This window comes from Lissotriton vulgaris, chromosome 9, assembly GCF_964263255.1.
Source record: "Lissotriton vulgaris chromosome 9, aLisVul1.2, whole genome shotgun sequence".
Taxonomy (NCBI): Eukaryota; Metazoa; Chordata; class Amphibia; order Caudata; family Salamandridae; genus Lissotriton; species Lissotriton vulgaris.
This window is the reverse complement of record NC_141697.1, coordinates 908,791,309-908,812,669: the sequence shown is the minus strand read 5'-3', so window position 1 is coordinate 908,812,669 and position 21,361 is coordinate 908,791,309. Positions and strand designations below refer to the sequence as shown.

The following is a 21,361-nucleotide window of genomic DNA, read 5'->3' as shown; positions in this document are numbered from 1 at the left end:
AGTCTTTCTAAAATCCTTGGTTCTATCAATGTAATACATTAGGGCCCGCTTAATGTCAAGGGTGTGGAACATCCGCTCCGCCAGTGACTCAGGATTTTGAAAGAAAACAGGTAATTCGATTATTTGGTTGATGTGGAACTGAGACACAACCTTAGGCAGAAACTTAGGGTTAGTGCGGAGCACTACCCGGTTTGAATGAACTTGGAAGAAAGGCTCTTGGATTGTGAGGGCTTGCAGTTCACTAACCCTCCGTAGCGATGTAATTGCTACAAGGAAAGCCACTTTCCATGTCAAGAACTGAATCTCGCAGGAATGTAGTGGCTCAAAGGGAGGACCCATCAGTCTTGTAAGAACCACATTGAGGTTCCATTCAGGAGCTGGTGGAGTCCGTGGCGGAATGACTCTTGAGGCCTTCCAGAAATGCTTTGATGGCAGGCACCTTGAAAAGTGAAAGGTGCTGTCTATTTTGGAGGTATGCGGCCATCGCAGACAGGTGAATGCGAATGGAAGTATAGGCCAGATTACACTTGTATAGATGGAACAGGTAACAGATGATGTTCTGAATAGAAGCATCCAGCGGATCAATGTTGTGGTTTGCACAATAGATGACAAACCGCTTCCATTTCGCCGCATAGCAGGTTCTAGTAGTGGGCTTTCTAACCTCCCGAATGATGTCCATGCAATTGGGAGGAAGGTTGAGGTAGCCAAACTCTAGGACTTCAGGAGCCAGATCGCCAGGTTGAGCTGTTGCGGATCTGGGTGCTGAATGTCGCCATGGCTCTGCGTTAGAAGGCTGGGTGTGAGATGTAGCCTCTGATGCGGTACCACGGACAGTTCTAGAAACGTGGTGTACCATGGTTGGCGAGCCCACGTTGGAGCAACCAGGATGAGAGTCAGAGTGCTGCCTGAGTTTGCGTGCCACCAGCGGAATCAGAGGTGCTGGGGGAAAAGCGTACGCAAATTTGCCTGACCAGTTCATCCATATCGCATTGCCCTGCGACTGTGGGTGTGGGAACCTGGCGGCGAAGCTTTGGCATTTTGCGTTCTCCCTTGTGGCGAACAGGTCTATCTCCGGATGACCCCACCTTTGGAAGTACGGTTGGAGTACAGATGGATGTATCTCCCACTCATGCATTAGGTGGCTGTGCCTGCTGAGCAGGTCCCCCATCTGATTGTCCTTGCCTGGGAGATGCTTTGCCATGAGGAAAATGTTCCTCTGAATGGCCCACTTCCACATGCTCTGAGCCAGATGAGACAGCTGCGGAGAGTGTGTGCCTCCCTGCTTCTGAATGTAGTACATGGCCGTCATGTTGTCCGTCCGGATCAACACGACCTTGTTGCACAGATGTACTTTGAATGCCTTTAAGGCCATGAAGATCGCCATCAGTTCCAGAACATTGATGTGCATCTTCCCTTGCTGTTGCGTCCATAGTCCCTGCACCGTGTATTGGAGTACATGCGCTCCCCACCCCTGGAGAGAAGCGTCCGTTGTCAGGATAATCTGTGGCACAGGCTCTTGAAACGGTCGGCCCTTGCAAAGGTTTCGTGGATTCCACCAATGCAGAGAGTTGTATGCCCGACCGCTCACCAACACTAGGTCTTTCAACTGGTTGTGAGCCTGTGTCCACTGACGTGCTAAACACTCCTGAAGCGGACGCATATGTAGTCTCGCGTGCGGAACAATGGAGATGCAGGAGGCCATCATGCCTATCAACTGCATGAACACTCTTGCTGGAAGGGAGTGTTGAGGTCTGAATATTTGGATCAGCGATTGAATGCTGTTGATCCTCACTGAATTCGGCTGTGCTGTAGCCGCCAGAGTGTTTATGGTCGCACCCAGATACTGCCGTATGTGAGCGGGCTGGAGATGGGACTTTGGGTAATTCAGTGAGAACCCCAGATTGTGCAGAAGGAAAATGGTTTGGGACACGTGGTCGGCACACTGCTGGGCCGACTTCGCTTGAATAAGCCAGTCGTCCAGATAGGGGTAGACGTGAATGTTTTGACGTCTGAGATGCGCCGCCACCGTTGCTAGGCACTTTGTGAAAACCCTGGGTGCCGTGGTGACCCCAAAAGGCAAAACCTTGAACTGGTAGTGTTGGTTTTGTATGGTGAATCTGAGGTATTTTCGGTGTGAAGGATGCAGTGGAATGTGGAAGTACGCATCCTTCAGATCCAGAGTTGCCAGGTAGTCCCCCTGTTGAAGCAGTGGAAGAACCTGCTGCAGCGTGAGCATGTGGAAATGCTCCGAGAGGATGTAAAAATTGAGTGGCCTGAGGTCTAGAATGGGCCTGAGGGATCTGTCCTTCTTTGGAATCAGAAAGTACAGGGAGTAAACTCCCGCACCTCTTTCCTGCAAGGGCACGAGCTCTATTGCCCCTTTTTTCAGCATGACGTTGGTTTCTTGCTGCAATAAGTGCAAGTGCTCGCCGGACATAGGACGGTTTTTTGGGGGTATGTTGGGTGGAGTGGACGTGAGCTCTAGACAATAACTGTATTGGATAAGTTTTCTGACCCACCTGTCCGTGGTGATGGACTTCCACATGTTCAGGAACTGCTGGAGTCTCCCCCCGACCGGTGTTGCGTGGCCGGGGGGCAGTGACAAGGCGTCACTGTTTGTTGGCGGTGGAGGACCTGGAGCTGCTGTTCCCACGTCCTCTGCCTTTGACGTTGTTGCCACGGTATCCACCCCGACCTTTGTTGGTATAAGAAGTTTGGGTGTTGCTTTTGTAGAATTGCGTTGACTGTGAAAGTTGACCCCTTGAGGTGCCTCTAGTATTGGAGCGACGAAAGGACCCACCCCGAAACTGCTGGGATTGCAAGGCACCCATAGACTTTGCAGTGTCGGTGTCCTTTTTCATCTTCTCGAGGGTGGTATCAACCTCGGGGTCAAACAGGTGGTCTGGGTTGACCGTCTGGTTTAAGATGGTAGTTTGAATGTCCGGCTTGAACCCCGATATCCTTAGCCATGCATGTCTACGAAGCAGAAAGCTAGTGTTAATCGCTCGCGAGGCGGTGTCAGCCACGTCCAGAGCGCACTTAATGGAAGCATTGGTGATGAGCTTCCCCTCCTGTATTAACATCTCTGCCGCTTCCTTATATTGATCGGGTAAGTGCTGTAAAAGGGTCTCTAGAGTATCATAGTGTGCCCTGTCATAACGCGCTAGTAGCGCCTGTGTGTTGGATATGCGCCATATGTTGGCTGCCTGCGCCGCCACCCTCTTCCCAGAAGCCTCAAAGACTTTTGATTCCTTGTCTGGGGGAGGAGCATCACCCGTAGTCTGAGTTGGCTCGCTTGCGTGCATTGGAGACAACCAGGGAATCCAGAGGCAGCTGTCCTTTGATATAAGTAGAATCGGTGGGCGCTGCCTTGTACTTCTTGTCGATTCGTGGGTTGATGACTCTTGCCCGGGTGGGCTCTCTGAACACCTCAGCCGCATGTTTCAACACCCCTTTCAGCATCGGCAGAGTTTTTACAGTTTTTTCAGAGACCGAAAAGGTGTCAAAGAGGAAGTCGACGTCCACTGGGTCAGCATGGAGGTCGACGTCGTGATTGGCTGCCGCCCTCTCAATGAGGGCATTGAAAGCCGCAGAGTCCTCTGGCGGGGAAGTTTTGGCTGAGAAAAGCTGAGGCTCCTGCCCTGAATGCGGGTCCCCAGGATCGCCACCTGCAGACCATGGTTCAGTCACATCCTCTGGGTCTGAGTAGACGGGGTAGCTATACTCATCCTCGTTATTGCCGTCACCTTCCTCGACATGGGAATGAGTGGGTGAAAGTTCCTGAGCCTGTGGTGATACGGGCTCCATAAGGGCAGAGGCACCAGCAGAGTCCATCTTTCTTTTAAGTGGAATCTTGTAAGGCTCTAATTGTGGTTCAGGGGTGATCTTTCTTTTGAGGAGAGAGAGCCTGCCCGTGTTGGCGTCAATGAAAACCTCTTGACGCTCTTCTTCCGTCAGTTGTCGTGGCCGTGGGCCAGGGACCACCAATGCTGGCTTCGGCGTCGAAGACACCTTCACGGGTACTCCGGCCCCTGATTTTGCTGCGAAAGCTTTCGGCGTCGTCTTTGGTGGCAAGGTGAAAAGAATCAGCGTCGGCGCCTTCGCCGGGTTTTCTAGAGGCTTGGGCGGCACAGGGTCCTTTGGCTCGACTGCTGCGGTCCCCTCCCGAATATGTTGAAGGGACTCCGTCACCTTCTTAGTGAACGAGGCGGAGGGACGCGCCGGCTCGAGAGAGTCTTTTGCAGCTGGTTTCGGGGAGGCGACCGACTATGCGCTCTTCGGAGTCGACGCCGTTGCCCCCTTGGCCTTGTCAAGTGGAAGCGAGGCAGTGAGGGACTTAGGGTCGTCCTGCCGCTTCTTCGGGTCGAGAGTGAACTTCTTATGGTCGTCTACCTTTTTGGGATCGAGTCGACCCTTATTTGCGTCGACCGTCTTCGGCGCCGATGCAGCTGCGTCGGTCCCTTTAACCTTCGGCTTCGATACAGTAGCCTTTGGGTGGCCATTTTGGCGTGGCTCTTGAGCTCGACGGCCATTTTAGATTTCTTCGGCGCCGAGGCCTCCGAAGTGTTCGACCCGACCAGCGGGATCCGTGCTTTCGGTTTCGATACGTCTGGCGTCGAGACCGTTGGTTTCACTTTCGTTTTTGGCGGCACCGGGAGTGGCGCCGTATCAATGTCCGTGGCCGGGCCGGAAGGCGGAGCCGTGGGACGGGAATCAAGGTCTTGGGTAAGGCCCGAAGGCGATCCCTCGACCTGAGCCTCATAATGGCGGATGGCCCCGGAGTCAGTCTGAGGAAGCTCCTCGTCCGAGCTATCCTCCACGGTGGCAAGGGCTCGGTCGTCGTCCCCTACCTCCTCAACGACTTCACCGAAATCCTCGTCCTCCGCGTCGTAGTCGTCCTCGACCTCCGACGCTGGGTTAGATTCCGTGATCTCCTGGATAGCGTCCTCCTCGACATCCTCAGCGTCGAAGATGTCCGTAGGAGGTGGTGCAGATCGCTGGGCCTCCAGGCGCGCAGCTCGGCGGAGCTTGAGTGTCTTTTTGGACCGGAACTTGGAACAGGCCATACACTTGGCCTGGTCGTGGTCTGGCGACAAGCACTTGTTGCACACCGGGTGTACCTAGATATGCGGATACTTCGAGGCACACACCGGGCACCGTTTAAATGGACTTCGTTCCATGATGGAAGAGGTTGGAGCGTCGAGTAGGCCCGTCCGCGCCGAAAGCACGCGGAAGGGCAATGTCGGTTCGGAGCCGAGGAAATTACGAACCCGAACGAGAGACAATACCGACGCAAGTCCTAAAGACCTTTTGGTCTCAAAGAAAGTAAGTTAAGAACTATCGATTCCGACAGAGGGAACCGAACACATCCAAACCCAATGGCGGAAAAAAACAATCTGGGGATGGAGTCGATGCCCATGCGCACAGTAGTCCAGGGGAGGAGCCACCTATCTCGTGATACTTCGAAGACTCTTCCAGGACAACAATGTGCAATCATCCAGACCCAACACTAGGCGGCGATCTATGCACAGATATGAATTCAGCAGCCCACATGCCTCGAACGTGCCACGATACAGAGGATGACAGTTCCTAGGAATTGGGGCCCGGTTCTGATGAGTGCCCACTGACTGCTGATCTTGCCCATTAGTGTCTGCTGCTCTCCTGCCTAGCGCCTCTTGATCGCTACAACCCTGCGTCGTGGGACCTAGCGCCGTGGGAGCGCTATATAGTGGACTGGCCTGTACTACCAGGAGGTGGGGAGCGCTATCTTTTGTCCCGGAGGCTGCTGGTGGGACTCGGCGCCTCGTGAGCGCTACGTCTAAAGCCCAGGAGAAAAGGAGTGTCTGCCCTCTGCAGCGCTTGGCTGTGAAGGCGCTAAATTTCTATGGACTATGCCTTCCAGCGCATGGTGAGCGCTGTATCTTACTCCCCCCAGGAGGGAGGAGGAGATGAGGAGCATAGGCGCTACTTCGCTGTGTGGGACTGTGTGCCTCTGGCCCTAGCGCCTCGTGGGTGCTGTATTTGGAGTGCCAGGAGAGAGGCGCGCTTCCACGTTCAATCTGCAACGCTGTGCTTTTAGTTAATTACAAGTGTGTTGGCTTTGAAAGTATGTAGCCACACTCTAAACATGAATGTTCATACAATCATATCACAAGCCATCATAAAGAAAACAACCACTATGAATCAATCAATAGTGCGGTTGACGTTTAGGCATGTAGGATGATCGTCAACGTTTCGACCCCACTTAATCTAGGTTAGTGTGGAACCTTAGGCCGGGGTCTTCTTCAGGACATGGGGGTGAAGGGCGGGGGGTCACAAGCCTTAAACAGCTGCAAGTACTCTTTTCTTTCCTCGCACTCCTTTCACATAGTCTGTCATTCGCTGTCCTTCCACCTTAGTCTCCCGTTATAAGCACCGCAACTTGATCTGCTCTTGTGTCGGTCAACTGAGGTCGTGGATCGTCTCGACCTACGTGCCTAAACGTCAACTGCACTATTGATTGATTCATAATGGTTGTTTTCTTTATGATGGCTTGGGATATGATTGAATAAACATTCATGTTTAGAGTGTGGCTACATACTTTCAAAGCCAACACACTTGTAATTAACTATGCGATTAGGTCATTCTGACCTGCACCCTCCCACCCATTCCTGAATTTCACTCACTTTTCTTGCACTGAACCCCCCTTTTTCCCTCGCCCTTTCCTTGGGGCATTTATTCATACTCAAGTTTATGTTTGAAATATCATGATGAAGTAATTATGTATTCATTTCATGCTTTGATTCATTGTGATTAATTAACAGTGAATCTACTTATTCTTTGTGAACATTCCTCTTTCCTTGAGAATCCAAACTTCTTTTCTACGACTCCGTACTGGGACCCTCTATCTATGTACCTTACTACACCCAGGTCCCAGTGACTTTTTGGGTATACCCTTATTTTGGTAACACTGCTGACTGGACAGGAATGTTCCAACTATAATAGAGACCTCTCCACAACTCCCACTATCTTCTCAATCTTAACAGATTAGGGTCGTCAAGTGTATAAAAGGTTGCAGAGATTCACAACACTAAGTAGTGCCTAATCTTGGCAGCTCCCTTAGCACCAGAATCGCCAAATCAAAGAATGAGGTCTCCAAGTGCAACTCAATCTTGGGTTGAGAAAAGGGCAAGCACCCATCCTGTGTACCGATTCATAAATGAATGACAGAGAAAACAACATATCTCAGATTCAACCCAGTTAATGGTCACCCAAGAGAAAGATTCAAAGCTCAACATTTATTTTACAATGGACTTAAGATTAGTTCATGGTTGATGAATAGAGTATGATGTCTCATGTGCAAATGAATGAGGACTATGGAATGTGAAAAGGGTTCCACTGTCATAACACTTTACACAGTAGAAAAGTCACTGGCTCAACTGACATGGCAAAAAGACTAAGAGATGGGGGGGGGGGGGGCATCCCGGTCTATCATTTCCAGCGAGCGTGATTATGTGCCGCAAGCATGTTTGAAGGAGGGAGATCAACAACATGAAATTTGTACAAAGTCCCACCCATTTCAACACTTCAAACATAAAAGTTCACTTAATAGAATGAAAAGCCATTTTCTTGGACGATACACCACCACTGTGGTTATGCCAGGGGTAGATCTATAAAAGATAGGAGTCTACAAGAAGCACATGCTCGACTACATTTACACAGCTTCAACAAAGATAACCAAGATTTTCATAGTGGTCTAGGTAAGTGCTGCATTGACACATCATCCTCCTAAATCTTCTAGAGGTGTGGACAAGGAGATCAAAGAAATATTTAAGAGGTGCAATGGAAAAGCCATATACCACAATTGGTGAAAGACTTGTTGGATCTTCAGAGCAGCCCTCACCCCAGTCTTGGACAGGCCCTTGGTCCTAAAAGTCAAGGTGGCCACCAACCACTGCAAGAAGGTGGGAATGCATGTAGATATCATTGGGCAAAGTCCATTTCTTTAAAGTCACCCAAACACACTCACCTATATATTACATAACTAAATTCATGTACACTAAGACTGTACATGGAATGCCACTCAGGAGAATAAGGAAGTTAAGCAGAAAAATGTGAGGTACGCACACAATACTAAGAAAAACTATATTTCATCAGAGCCCACACTTACTGTTTGCTTCCTCCGATTCCAACATCTGTCGCAGCTTGCAGAGAGCAAGACGTGCTGCTCGGCTTTTGGCTTCCCTCTTGTTGAATCCGGACCCTTTTGGGAAAGTTTTGTCATCCACCACTGCTTCTACAGTAAAATCAAGGGAGGGCTCTGCAACATGTCAGAAGTGAAGTGAATAGGAGGAAAAAGTCTTTCTAGCCTATTTATTTTATGCGCTCCAAGTGTAAAACATCAAATTAAAACAGTTACTTGTAATATGAATACTCCACCACAAGAATCTTCAATACAGTCAGCAACACTAAATCGTCCTGGCCAGGTAAAGGATCCTGGAGCACGCCTGCAATAATTTTATATTCCCATCAGTTAGAACGAATATGCTACTTACTAGTATGCATCTGCTCTTGGCATGTAGGGCTGCTGACATTCATATCTGTGCATAGATCGCCGCCTAGTGTTGGGTCCGGATGATTGCACATTGTTGTCCTGGAAGAGTCTTCGAAGTATCACAAGATAGGTGGCTCCTCCCCTGGATGACAGTGCGCATGGGCATCGACTCCATCCCCAGATTGTTTTTAGCCATTGTGGCCAAGATGGAGTGAAACTCGGTGAATGATGACCATGCTATGAGCATAAATGTGGATACTGCAGCTGCTACAGGCGCCGGGGAGGAGGGCGGGCGATATGAATGTCAGCAGCCCTACATGCCAAGAACAGATGCATACTAGTAAGTAGCATATTCGGTTCGAGGCATGTGGGCTGCTGAATTCATATCTGTGCATAGAATACATAGCAGTCCCTCCATTAGCGGCGGCCGCCCGTGCCAGCTGCAGCAGTTTGGAAAAGTGTCTTGAGAACAGCCTGCCCTACAGCTGCCTGCTGTTTGGAGTGCACGTCAACACAGTAATGCTTAGTAAATGTGTGTGTGGTAGACCATGTGGCTGCTCTACATATGTCCTCTAAGGGAATGTTTCCAAGGAAAGCCATAGAGGCCCCCAACTTTCTGGTGGAGTGGGCTCTTGGTGGAATGGTAAGAGTGCGTTTTGCTTTTGCATAGCAGATCTGGATACATTTAATGATCCACCTAGCAATACCAGCCTTGGAAATAGGGTTACCTTTATGGTGTGGCGCAAAGGCGACAAAGAGTTGCTTAGTTTTTCTAAAATCCTTGGTCCTATCAATGTAATACATTAGGGCCCGTTTAACGTCAAGGGTGTGGAGCATCCGCTCCGCCAGTGACTCAGGATTTTAAACGAAAACAGGTAATTCGATTGTTTGGTTGATGTGGAACTGAGACACAACCTTAGGCAGAAACTTAGGGTTAGTGCGGAGCACCACCCTGTTGGAATGAATTTGGATAAATGGCTCTTGGATTGTGAGGGCTTGCAATTCACTAACCCTCCGTAGCGATGTAATTGCTACGAGGAAAGCCACTTTCCATGTCAAGAACTGAATCTCGCAGGAATGCAGTGGTTCAAAGGGAGGACCCATCAGTCTGGTAAGAACCACATTGAGGTTCCACTCAGGAGCTGGTGGAGTCCGTGGCGGAATGACTCGTTTGAGGCCTTCCAAAAATGCTTTGATGGCAGGCACCTTGAAGAGTGAAAGGTGTTGTATATTTTGGAGATACGCTGCCATTGCAGACAGATGAATGCGAATGGAAGTATAGGCCAGATTACACTTGTACAGATGGAACAGGTAAGAGATGATGTTGAATAGAAGCATCCAGCGGGTTAATGTTGTGGTTTGCACAATAAATGACAAACCGCTTCCATTTTGCCGCGTAGCAGGCTCTAGTAGTGGGCTTCCTCGCCTCCCGAATGATGTCCATGCAATTGGGAGGTAAGTTCAGGTAGCCAAACTCTAGGACTTCAGGAGCCAGATTGCCAGGTTGAGCTGTTGCGGATCTGGGTGCTGAATGTCGCCATGGCTCTGCGTCAGAAGGCTGGGTGTGAGATGTAGCCTTTGATGCGGTACCACGGACAGTTCCAGAAACGTGGTGTACCATTGTTAACGAGCCCATGTTGGAGCAACTAGGATCAGAGTCATTGAGTATTGCCTGAGTTTGCGTGCCACCAGCGGTATCAGAGGTGCTGGGGGAAAAGCGTACGCAAATTTGCCTGACCAGTTCATCCATATCGCATTGCCCTGCGACAGTGGGTGTGGTAACCTGGCGGCGAAGCTTTGGCATTTTGCATTCTCCTGCGTGGCGAACAGGTCTATCTCTGGATGACCCCACCTTTAGAAGTACGGCTGGAGTACTGATGGATGTATCTCCCACTCGTGCATTTGGTGGCTGTGCCTGCTGAGCAGGTCCGCCATCTGATTGTCCTTGCCTGGGAGATGTTCTGCCATGAGGAAGATGTTCCTCTGAATGGCCCACTTCCACATGCTCTGAGCCAGATGAGACAGCTGCGGAGAGTGTGTGCCTCCCTGCTTCTGAATGTAGTACATTGCCGTCATGTTGTCCGTCCGAATCAACACGACCTTGTTGCATAGATGTACTTTGAAGGCCTTTAGTGCCATGAAGATCGCCATCAGTTCCAGAACATTGATGTGCATCTTCCCCTGTTGCTGCGTCCATAGTCCCTACACAGTGTATTGGAGTACATGCGCTCCCCATCTCTGGAGAGAAGCGTCCGTCGCCAGGATAATCTGTGGCACAGGCTCCTGAAACGGTCGGCCCTTGCAAAGGTTTCGTGGATTCCACCAATGCAGAGAGTTGTATGCCCGACCGCTCACCAACACTAGGTGTTTCAACTGGTTGTGAGCCTGAGTCCACTGATGTGCCAAGCACTCCTGAAGCGAACGCATATGTAGTCTCGCATGCGGGACAATGGAGATGCAGGAGGCCATCATGCCTATCAACTGCATGAACACTCTTGCGGGAAGCGAGTGTTGAGGTCTGAATTTTTGGATCAGCGATTGAATGCTGTCGACTCTCACTGAATTCGGCTGTGCTGTGGCCGCCAGAGTGTTTATAGTCGCACCCAGATACTGCCGTATGTGGGAGGGCTGGAGATGGGATTTTGGGTAATTCAGTGAGAACCCCAGATCGTGCAGAAGGTGAATGGTGTGGGACACGTGGTTGGCGCACTGCTGGGCCGACTTCGCCTGAATGAGCCAGTCGTCCAGATAGGGGTAGACGTGGATGTTTTGACGTCTTAGATGCGCCGCCACCGTCGCCAAGCACTTTGTGAAAACCCTGGGTGCCGTGGTGACCCCAAAAGGCAAAACCTTGAATTGGTAGTGCTGGTCTTGGATGGTGAACCTGAGGTATTTTCTGTGTGAAGGATGTAGCGGAATGTGGAAGTACGCATCCTTCAGGTCCAGAGTTGCTAGGAAGTCCCCCTGTTGAAGCAGTGGGAGAACTTGCTGCAGTGTGAGCATGTGGAAATGCTCTGATAGGATGTAAAAGTTGAGGGGCCTGAGATCCAGGATGGGCCTGAGGGATCCGTCCTTCTTTGGAATCAGAAAGTACAGGGAGTAAACTCCCGCACCTCTTTCCTGCAAGGGCACGAGCTCTATTGCCCCTTTTTGCAGCATGACTGTGACTTCCTGCTGCAATAAGTGCAAATGCTCGCCGGACATAGGACGGTGCCTTGAAGGTATGTTGGGTGGAGTGGATGTGAGCTCCAGACAATAACCGAATTGGACAAGTGTTCTGACCCACCTGTCCGTGGTGATGGACTTCCACACGGGCAGGAACTACTGGAGTCTCCCCCCGACCTGTGTTGCGTGGTCGGGGGGCAGTGACAATGCGTCACTGTTTGTTGGCGGTGGAGGACCTGGAGCTGTTGTTGCCACGTCCTCTGCCCTTGGCGTTGTTGCCGCGTGTAGGAAGGTGGATACCCGACTATGGTTGCCCCCAACTTTTTGCCTGGTGTTTTGCTGGTTTTCCGACTTAGTTGGCCTGGGACCCTGCCAATCAGGACCCCAGGCCTACTGCTCTCTCTGTAAAATGGACTCCATGTACCCTAGGTACATATCTAATTGGTACTGGGCCACCTTATCAGACCCTGTAACTCAGGGCATAGGTGTACCCAGGGCCTACCAGGGGCTGCAGCATGTATTATGCCACCCCTGGCTGGCCATCTAAATCTGACACAACTGGCTGCACGACAGCTGGGGCAAGGTGGTGTAATCACCCTTTGCTTTAGATATAGTATACCTATATCTAACCCTAAAATGGACACACAGATTCCTATCAGCCACTCCTACGGCATGCCTTGACAATCCTGAAGGCAGAGTGCTTGGAATCGTGTGAGATGGTGCTCTGGCATGAGCTGAGCCCGTTTGCCGCTTGCGGAACCAAGTCCTAATAGCTGTTCCATGATAACGCATACCATATACTCTTAAGTGCATTATAATCCTCGCGGTTATATGCTATCTTTGGTATCGCTTTATCAAAACATGTCGAGTAAGGTGTCATACGAATTGGAATACTAACCCCTCGCCAATTCTGGTGACGGGGTTAGCATTCCACCCTTCTAGAGTGACACGACATGTATGTAACTGTGAACCCCGGTTAAAGTTAACTCGAGCCTCAGCATCAAAAAATGAATGCTGCCACCACAGACACAAGTCTGACCCCCTGCAGCTGGGAGTCCTTCCAGCGAGGGGAGCTTGGACAAAGGGTTTCCTGTCAGGGGCGGTGCTAGCACCATCCCAGACAGGGTTTTGTGTATCCTGGGTAGGCAGGGCTTTAGAGGAAGGTGACTGCAAGTGGCACCCCGGTGCTCACTATGCATCTGCCGGCTAGAACCAGTTCCAGGGGCACACCAGCCCCTGAGCTGGGGAAAGTCCAGCCTGGGAGAGGGGTGTAACCAACCCCCTTCCTGGTCCCACCCATGGGCAGGACCTAGTCGCGTGCCAGCCCCTTTTCCTAGTATAAAGATAGGAGCGGGCCCCCTTCCAGATTAGATCCTCTTTGAATCCTGAAACTACTTTCTACGAAAGGAACTCTAGACTTCTTCTCAAGATTTCTCCCTTGTGACTAAGGAGTAGTCACCCTGCACCCGCAGGCACCATCCAAGAACACTGCGGTTTGCTGCACGTCCTTCCTCCGGAATCCGACTGACCAGCACGACGAGACCCGGCTTCCCTGGCACCTCTGACCTCTACCCACATCGTCAGCTCAGCTGAGATCCGTGGGTGCGACGAGACCTCGAGGGACCGGCCATCTTCAAGACTGCACGACGCTTGCCCAGCACGACCGCCGAGGGATCCTCGAGTGAGTGCTTTGGGGTCCGAGAAGCCCCAGCCCTGAGCAGCTCCAGCACCGAAGTTCAGCCCTCCAGCATCCACCAGATCTGCGTGGGGCCCTTCTGCTTTTTGCTGCTCACCGCGTTGTCTGGCTACTAGCCCGCTGGCTTGTGGCCTTCCCGACGATGAACGACGACATCAACACTGCTGGTCTGGTTGCTCCAGACTGGCCCTTGCTCCCCTCCAAAAGAGGAGCACCCCGGACCCTCCTGGTCCACTCCAGACGCCATTTTGAGTCCACCGCGTGGGCTTGCATTTGCCAAGACTTGTTGCCCCAATCCTGGGTCCAGCGACGTCGACAGCAGATACCATCGTGGGACAGCTCGCACCTCCATCCTGGTCGCCGTCAACGCCTCCTGGTCCGTAAGACTGCAGAGCCCAGCGTCGCCCACTCACCTGGCCGAGGTGACTCCATCCGGTGCCATCCTGGTGCCCATCTAATCACTGGCTAGTGATTCAGAACTTGGTCCCCTCTGCTTACAGGTGTCTTCCATCTCCGATCCAGGCTTGGATCCATCCGAATTTCTTCACTGGTCGCCTGCCAGCAACTTCTTCTTTCAGGCTCCTGGTTCGTCAACGAGGGTTTCCGGCGACACTTGAACCCTATGCAGCCGCAGCCCCTGGGCTAGGTAAACCGAGTACCCCGGCGCTCCAGCATAGAACAACTCTTTAAGTGCCTAGATCCACTTTCGTTTTTGACCTACCTAGTCGGGTTCGCCCGAGAACACTAACTTTGCATTTACTAGTATCCATAGACTTTGTCCCGCATCCCGCGTGAGAGTGCACACTCTGCACCCGAGTCCCCTAGGCCTCCTGCTTGTAATCTGAAGGTTCAGTAGGCCAGTCCTAGCGATTCCAAATCCTATGAGATTAGTACTTACCTGCTAGTAATTTCGCATTCCACTTTCAGAGTATATGGTTTTTCGTGCCCCTCGGGCATTTGTGTCAATTGTGCAACTTAAAGTATTTTCGTAAGAGTTTTGTTGTGTGCTTAGTACCCTGTCCTCATAAAGAGTACAGGGCTGTTGTGATCTAAATAAATACACTGTTTATTTTCATAACACTTGTGTGGTGTCCTTTCACTTGGTGTTCAAGGGGTATATGTGATGGTATAACAGCTGGCTTAACACGCCCTCTAGAGTTTAGCCCGAAGACTGCTCGTATCCATGCCACTAGGATAGCTGGTCTATAAAGGTTGACTTACAACCAATCATCAATAAGGGTTGTTTGGACTGATATATAATGTTCACTATTCTAGTGAGCACTTTGTATCAGGCCAACTTCTCACACTGCGGTATCCACCTCGACCCTTGTTGGTATAAGTAGTCTGGGTGTTGCTTTTGTAGAACTGCGCTGACTGCGAAAGTTGCCCCCTTGAGGTGCCTCTAGTATTGGAGCGACGAAAGGACCCACTCCGAAACTGCTGGGACTGCAAGGCACCCATAGATTTTGCAGTGTTGGTGTCCTTTTTCATCTTCTCAAGGGTGGTGTCAACCTCAGGGCCAAACAGGTGATCTGGGTTAACTGTCTGGTTCAAGATGGTGGTTTGAATGTCCGGCTTGAACCCAGATATCCGTAGCCATGCATGTCTACGAAGCATAACGCTAGTGTTAATTGCACGTGCGGCGGTGTCAGCCACGTCCAGAGCGCACTTTATGGAAGCATTGGAGATAAGCTTCCCCTCTTGTATCAACATTTCAGCCGCTTCTTTATATTGATCGGGCAAATGATGTAAAAGGGTCTCTAGAGTATCATAGTGTGCCCTGTCATAACGCGCCAGGAGCGCCTGCGTGTTGGAGATGCGCCATATGTTGGCTGCCTGCGCTGCCACCCTCTTCCCCGAAGCCTCAAAGACTTTTGATTCCTTGTCTGGGGGAGGAGCATAACCCGTAGTCTGCGAGTTGGCTCTTTTCCGGGCATTGGAGACAACCAGGGAGTCCAGAGGCAACTGTCCCTTAATATAAGTTGGATCTGTGGGCGCCGCCTTGTACTTTTTGTCGATTCGTGGGTTGATGACTCTCGCCCAGGTGGGTTCTTTGAACACCTCAGCCACGTGCTTTAAAACACCCTTCAGCATTGGCAGAGTTTTTACAGTCTTTTCAGAGACAGAAAAGGTGTCAAATAGGAAGTCGGCGTCCACCGGGTCAGCATGCAGGTCGACATTGTGATTGGCCGCTGCCCTCTCAATGAGAGCATTGAAAGCTGCAAAGTCCTCAGTGGGGGAAGTCTTGGCTGAGAAAAGCTGAGGGTCCTGTCCAGAATGCGGGTCCCCAGGATCGCCACCAGCAGACCAGGGTTCAGTCACATCCTCTGGGTCTGTGTAGACGGGATAGCTGTACTCATCTTCGTCGTCACCTTCACCAGCGTCGACATTGGTATGAGTGGGCGAGAGTTCGTGAGCCTGTGGTGAAATGGGCTCCACCAAGGCAGGAGTACCAACAGAGTCCATCTTTCGTTTGAGTGGGATCTTGTACGACTCCAATTGGGGCTCAGGGGTGATTTTCCTCTTCAGGAGGGAAAGTCTGCCCGTTTCGGCGTCGATGAAATGCTCCTGACGCTCCTCCTCTGCAAGTGGTCGATGATGTGGGCCGAGGACCACCAACGACTGCTTCGGCGTCGAAGACACCTTTTCGGGCACGCCGGCCCCCGGTTTAGGAGCGAAAGCCTTCGGCGCCGTCTTAGGCGGCAAGGTGAAAAGGATCGGCGTGGGCGCCTTCGCCGGTTTCTCCAGAGGCTTGGCTGGCGCAGGGTCCTTCGGCTCGACTGCTGCGGCGCCGTCCCTAATTCGCTGTAGGGACTCTGTAACCTTTTGTGTGAACGCGGCGGATGGGCGCGCCGGATCGGCGTGGGCGCCTTCGCCGGTTTCTCCAGAGGCTTGGCTGGCGCAGGGTCCTTCGGCTCGACTGCTGCGGCGCCGTCCCTAATTCGCTGTAGGGACTCTGTAACCTTTTTTGTGAACGCGGCGGATGGGCGCGCCGGTTCGACAGAGTCTTTAGCAGCTGGTTTCGGAGCGGAGACCGATGATGTTCCCTTCGGAGTCGACGCACTCGGCGCAGCTCCCTTGGCCTTGTCGTGTGGTCTCCCTCGGACTCCCCGAATCGCAGATGTGCTACAGGGTACAGTGACCATTCTCAAAACAACGCGCTCTGGCCATAGGTGACACTTTGCCTGGACCCTCGGCTCCTCTAAGTACAGCCGGACGACCTCTCCCTACCAGCATAACTTACGGCTCCTGGGAAAACCAGATGACCAGGGTGCCTCCGCTCCCCAAAAGCTTGGATCCCACTAATAAAAAGCTGAACTACGAAACGTGCGCCACAGACACCGGATTGCAAAACACATCACCAACTCACCGCACCAAGCTCCAGGGACCACTCTGATCCCCTTCAACGGACAGCACAATATCCAGCCATACTTAAGCTGCAGCCTACAGCGACTGGAGTTAACCGGAGCAGAAATAACACGATAGTGGCGATATTCAGATCCCCGCGGAGGACTAGAATTGAAGGGGCAGCAAACGGCAGCGGGCGAAAAGGGACCGGCGAGTGAGTGACTGGAGGAGAGAATGTGGATTCTGAGACTACGAACACTTATCCAACCACCGCTAACTCCCATCCCTACCGGTTGGAGACACAGGCGAACACGGATTCCCCCTGAAACCTCTTGAATACACAACCAATCAGACCCGCGAGGAGTCCTGAGCAGACACAAAACAATTCTATCCGGTGATAGAATCAGCACAGGAGTACTTCAAAAAGACGAAGAGAGGCGACAGCAGGTCGAGAGGCGCTGGACGCAGCAGGCCGACATCCCCAAAACGAAATGTAATGGAACACAGCACAAGACCCTGTCCACTACAGACTGCGAGAGGGGCGACCTTCATTGGTCGCCAAAGCGCAACAGGAACAAAGCAAGCCCCGGGGCATCAGGGAGTGACCTCCCCAGACCCTAACGGCACCCGTTCGGAAGGAGAACCACCCCAGTCAAGATTCATATCCGACAAACTGGATAAGGTGCTCGCAGCCAGAGAACATTCCAGAGTAACCATAGAAAATCAATTTGGTGAATTGGCCACAGATCTTATCCTACTCCGGACGACCCCAGGAAATTGGCAGACAGTCAACGAAGGGGAAAAAATGATCCACAGCATAGAACCACAGATACAGCAACAACAGAGGGCTTTGAAAGACCTGCAATCCCGGATAAAGATCCTAGAGAATAAAACAGACAATTTAGAAGGGCGCTCCCGAAGGAGCAACATACACATCATGAATCTCCCGGAAGGCGTGGAGGAGTCAAACCTGATCCGATACATCACAACTTTTACACAAGCAAAAGGCTTGACCCCTTACTTCTCTATAGAGAGAGCACACCGGGTTCCGGCCCGCAAACCACAGGCAGGATTGCTACCCCGACCATTTCTGCTGAAGCTACTCCATTACCAAGACAGGGACACCATCCTCCCTGCAGCCAAGCAGCACGGAATGCTTCGAGTAGAAGACAAACAGGTCATGCTATTCCCGGACTACTCCTGAGCCGTCCAACAACAGAGAGCTACCTTCCTGGCAGTTAAACGCACCCTGCGCCAAAAGAAAGTACAATATGCTCTGCTGTTTCCTGCCAGTCTCAAAATTATCCATGAAGATGCTACACACTTCTTCACAGACCCCACGGAAGCACATACCTGGGTGGAACAACACGTGACAACCCAGGAAGACCCTAAAAGTATGCAAAACTATCGAACATCTAACCGCCCAAGGCGACAACTTAAGAGAGACACTCTCACGCAACTAAGCACATGGACCAGCTCAGCTACTAACAACTCTCCTGATCTAGAACAAATTATGAAGGAGCGCAGGAGAGCACTGCAAGCAGCAATGGAGGTGAAGCTGACGGGAGAGAGCTTGGACGGAGAGAGGCCTACATTTGCTCAGCTCGGAAGAAGAGGGCAGCGATGCACACATGTCCCGAGAGGGTTCAGTGAAACCCGACAGTGACCCCCTCAGACGGCGGACACACTAATTTAATAGACATAATGCTCCGAGAGGCAAAGAAAGCAAAGATTCAAGTTACAACCAGGACACCCGTAGGAAAGACAATACTCCATCCAGATGTGACAATACCACAGGCAACTATGATGATCTCACGACCACAAAACGATAGATGGAAGAAACCAGGAAAGGCACCTTTGAGTAGATCTACCACGCTGTCTACGAGCTGGCAGCTGTGGTTCTAGCAGCTGGCAGAGATGCAAGGCCACCCCCCTCTAGCAACAAACTAAAGCTTGTATAGGGAATACAGTTTGGGCGTATCGCCTCGCACGATAGGACCCCCAAGTTGGGAATGTTTCCCGTTGTTTAATTCTACCCCCTTCCTCTCCCCAGTTCCCCCAATATCCATAATGGAGCGATAACACGGACATGGAAAAAGCAGAAGATTTGCAAGTGACTGGCGTTATGCTGGGAGGAGGGGGCAGTGAGTGGGGAGGGCATCACACAAAAGAAGCCCCGACTAACCACCAGACCGTAGATCCATCCACCTATCGGCCGTGGAACAAACTCAATTTGGAACACTTGGAAACACAACTAACATCCAGTACAAATCTGGAAACTATAAATTCTGTTCAAAATCTATATGAGTGGCTACAGGAAGCTTTTGACATCCTGCTACCACTCAAAACCACACAACAGAACAAAAGAAAAAAAGTGCCTTGGAGAAACATAGAAATAAAAGACATATAACAACAAATTAGAAAGCTGCAACGTACCTGGCTCAAAACAAACGCCAAACAAGACAAACTTCACTAACAGAAAATGAACAGATTATACAAGTCTGCTATCAGAAAAGGTACTATTCAGACAAAATTCAAAACGCTAAATGTGCAAATAAAGAATTCTATGAAATACTCAATGAATTTTGCAAACCAAATTGCCTAGAAGGAACTCATCCTGTTACTCAAGATTCCACAAACTGGCAAATCATTACATGGACAAAGCAGACACATTGGAATCGTACTTAAAACAAAGCATCAGCACTAACCCTTGTACAAAACAACAATCCAAGAATGCTCTAATCAAGCCTCTCCGTTCCTTCCAACACATCTCACACGCAGTGGCGTAACGAACCTTCAAGGGGCCCCCCCTGCAGGTTACGTGAAGGGGCCCCCTTCGAACTCAATCTAGAGCTCACCAGCGGAAGTGAGGTGCTGACGGGCCCCCTGGAGGGTGAGGGACCCCCCCCCCGCACCACAGGGGCCTGTGTTACGCCCCTGCTCACACGATGAATTTATGGACCTGGTCAAAGCAAGCAGGCCTGCCGGCAGCCCTTCTTAACCCTGTCCGCCACAAACTTTCAAGACAATTCTTTTAACAACCTCTGCTGCCAGTAAGAAGAATCATCAACGATTCCGTAACTACTGGAATATTTCCAGAAGAACTCAAAAAGTCATACATACGCCCTTTACTGAAGAAAACAAACTTGGACTCGCTGAACACTGACAACTACAGACCCATTACAAATGGACTGTTCCTGGGCAAACTGATAGAAAGAGCCAAGATGTCACAATTCATTGAAGAGAATGACATACTTTCAGACTTCCAAACAGGATTCCGTCCGTGAAGAGGCACTGAATCTGCCCTCCTTGCCATCTGGGATGACCTAAAGAACACAGTTGACCGCAACGGGGTTGCTGCGCTACTCCTCTTGGACCTCTCAGCTGCCTTTGACACGGTTGACCATGACACTCTGAAACAAAGACTCTATGAAGCCGGCATAGAGGGAACTGCTTTAGACTGGATCAAGTCCTACCTTCGTAACAGAACTAATGTCATCCATACCCCACCTTTTTCGTCCAAACCATACTCCACACAAGCAGGGCTCCCTCAAGGTTCTAGGATCTCGTCCATGCTTTTCAACATCTACAAGAAGTCATTACCAGTACTGATCAATAAAATTCACCTCACGTGCTATAACTATGCAGCGGACACATAAATGCCCCAAAGACATTGGAAAGTTACCAATTGTCAGCTGTCTCAAAGCCGTGGATCAGTGGATGACCTGTAGCCATCTCAAATTTAATGCTTCAAAAACTGAAATGCTCACGTGTGGCGATTGGAAAGATTACAACCCGCTTGCCGCATGGCCTGATGAACTGGGATCACTGCCTAAAGTATCAAAGGAAGTAAGAAACCTCGGAATGACCATAGACTCCAAGCTGTCTGTGAATGCCCAAGTGGATAACCTAGCAAGATCAAGCTTTGCTACTATAAAAACGCTGCGACGCATTTTCCCTCATTTGGGATTTCCACACAAAGTCCAAACTACAATCTCCCTTGTTCTGTCCAAACTCGATTACGCAAATAGCCTCAACCACGGATCACCTTTAACGACCATGAAAAGACTACAACTGATTCAGAACTCGGCTGCCAGACTACTCTTGCATATCAAACAGCGAGACCACACCTCCCCTGCCTTGTAAGCCCTGCATTGGTTACCGGTTGCCAGAAGATCCACGTTCAAGCTGCCTTGTATCACCCACAAAGAAATAAATAGAATGCAACCGCTCTTCATCAGGAATAAAATCACCAAACACATTCAACAAAGGAACCTCCGCTCTAGAGGAGCATCTCGCCTCAAAATCCCACTATACAAGAAAAAAACCATGGGTGGCACATCCTTCTCTGTTCAAGCAGCCAAACTATGGAACTCTTTACCCCCCAACATAAGGTCCACCGACAATCACCTTATATTCAGAAAACTACTCAAGATTTGGCTCTTCCCCACATAAGCACCATACGCAAACAGAAATTTACAGCATATCCCTCTGTATACAAGCATTTTTTTCACTATAGATATGTGCCTATCTTTGTGTATTACCTTGTATAAACATGTAAAATAATTATGTTGTTGAGAGAGAAAAAAAAAATCTTTGGTCTACATGTACATACCTCC

The 21,361-nt window shown here is 50.6% G+C and overlaps 1 protein-coding gene across 1 annotated transcript in view; it reads right to left on the bottom strand.

The window, feature by feature from the left end:
* Positions 1 to 21,361, bottom strand: part of LOC147692491 (adenosine deaminase domain-containing protein 2-like) — a 539,931-nt gene that overhangs the window by 357,939 nt on the left and 160,631 nt on the right. The window contains exon 3 of the mRNA XM_086936797.1: positions 8,150 to 8,299. Within this exon, the coding sequence (XP_086792923.1) occupies positions 8,150 to 8,299 (150 nt within the window). The remainder of the gene's footprint in view (positions 1 to 8,149; positions 8,300 to 21,361) is intronic.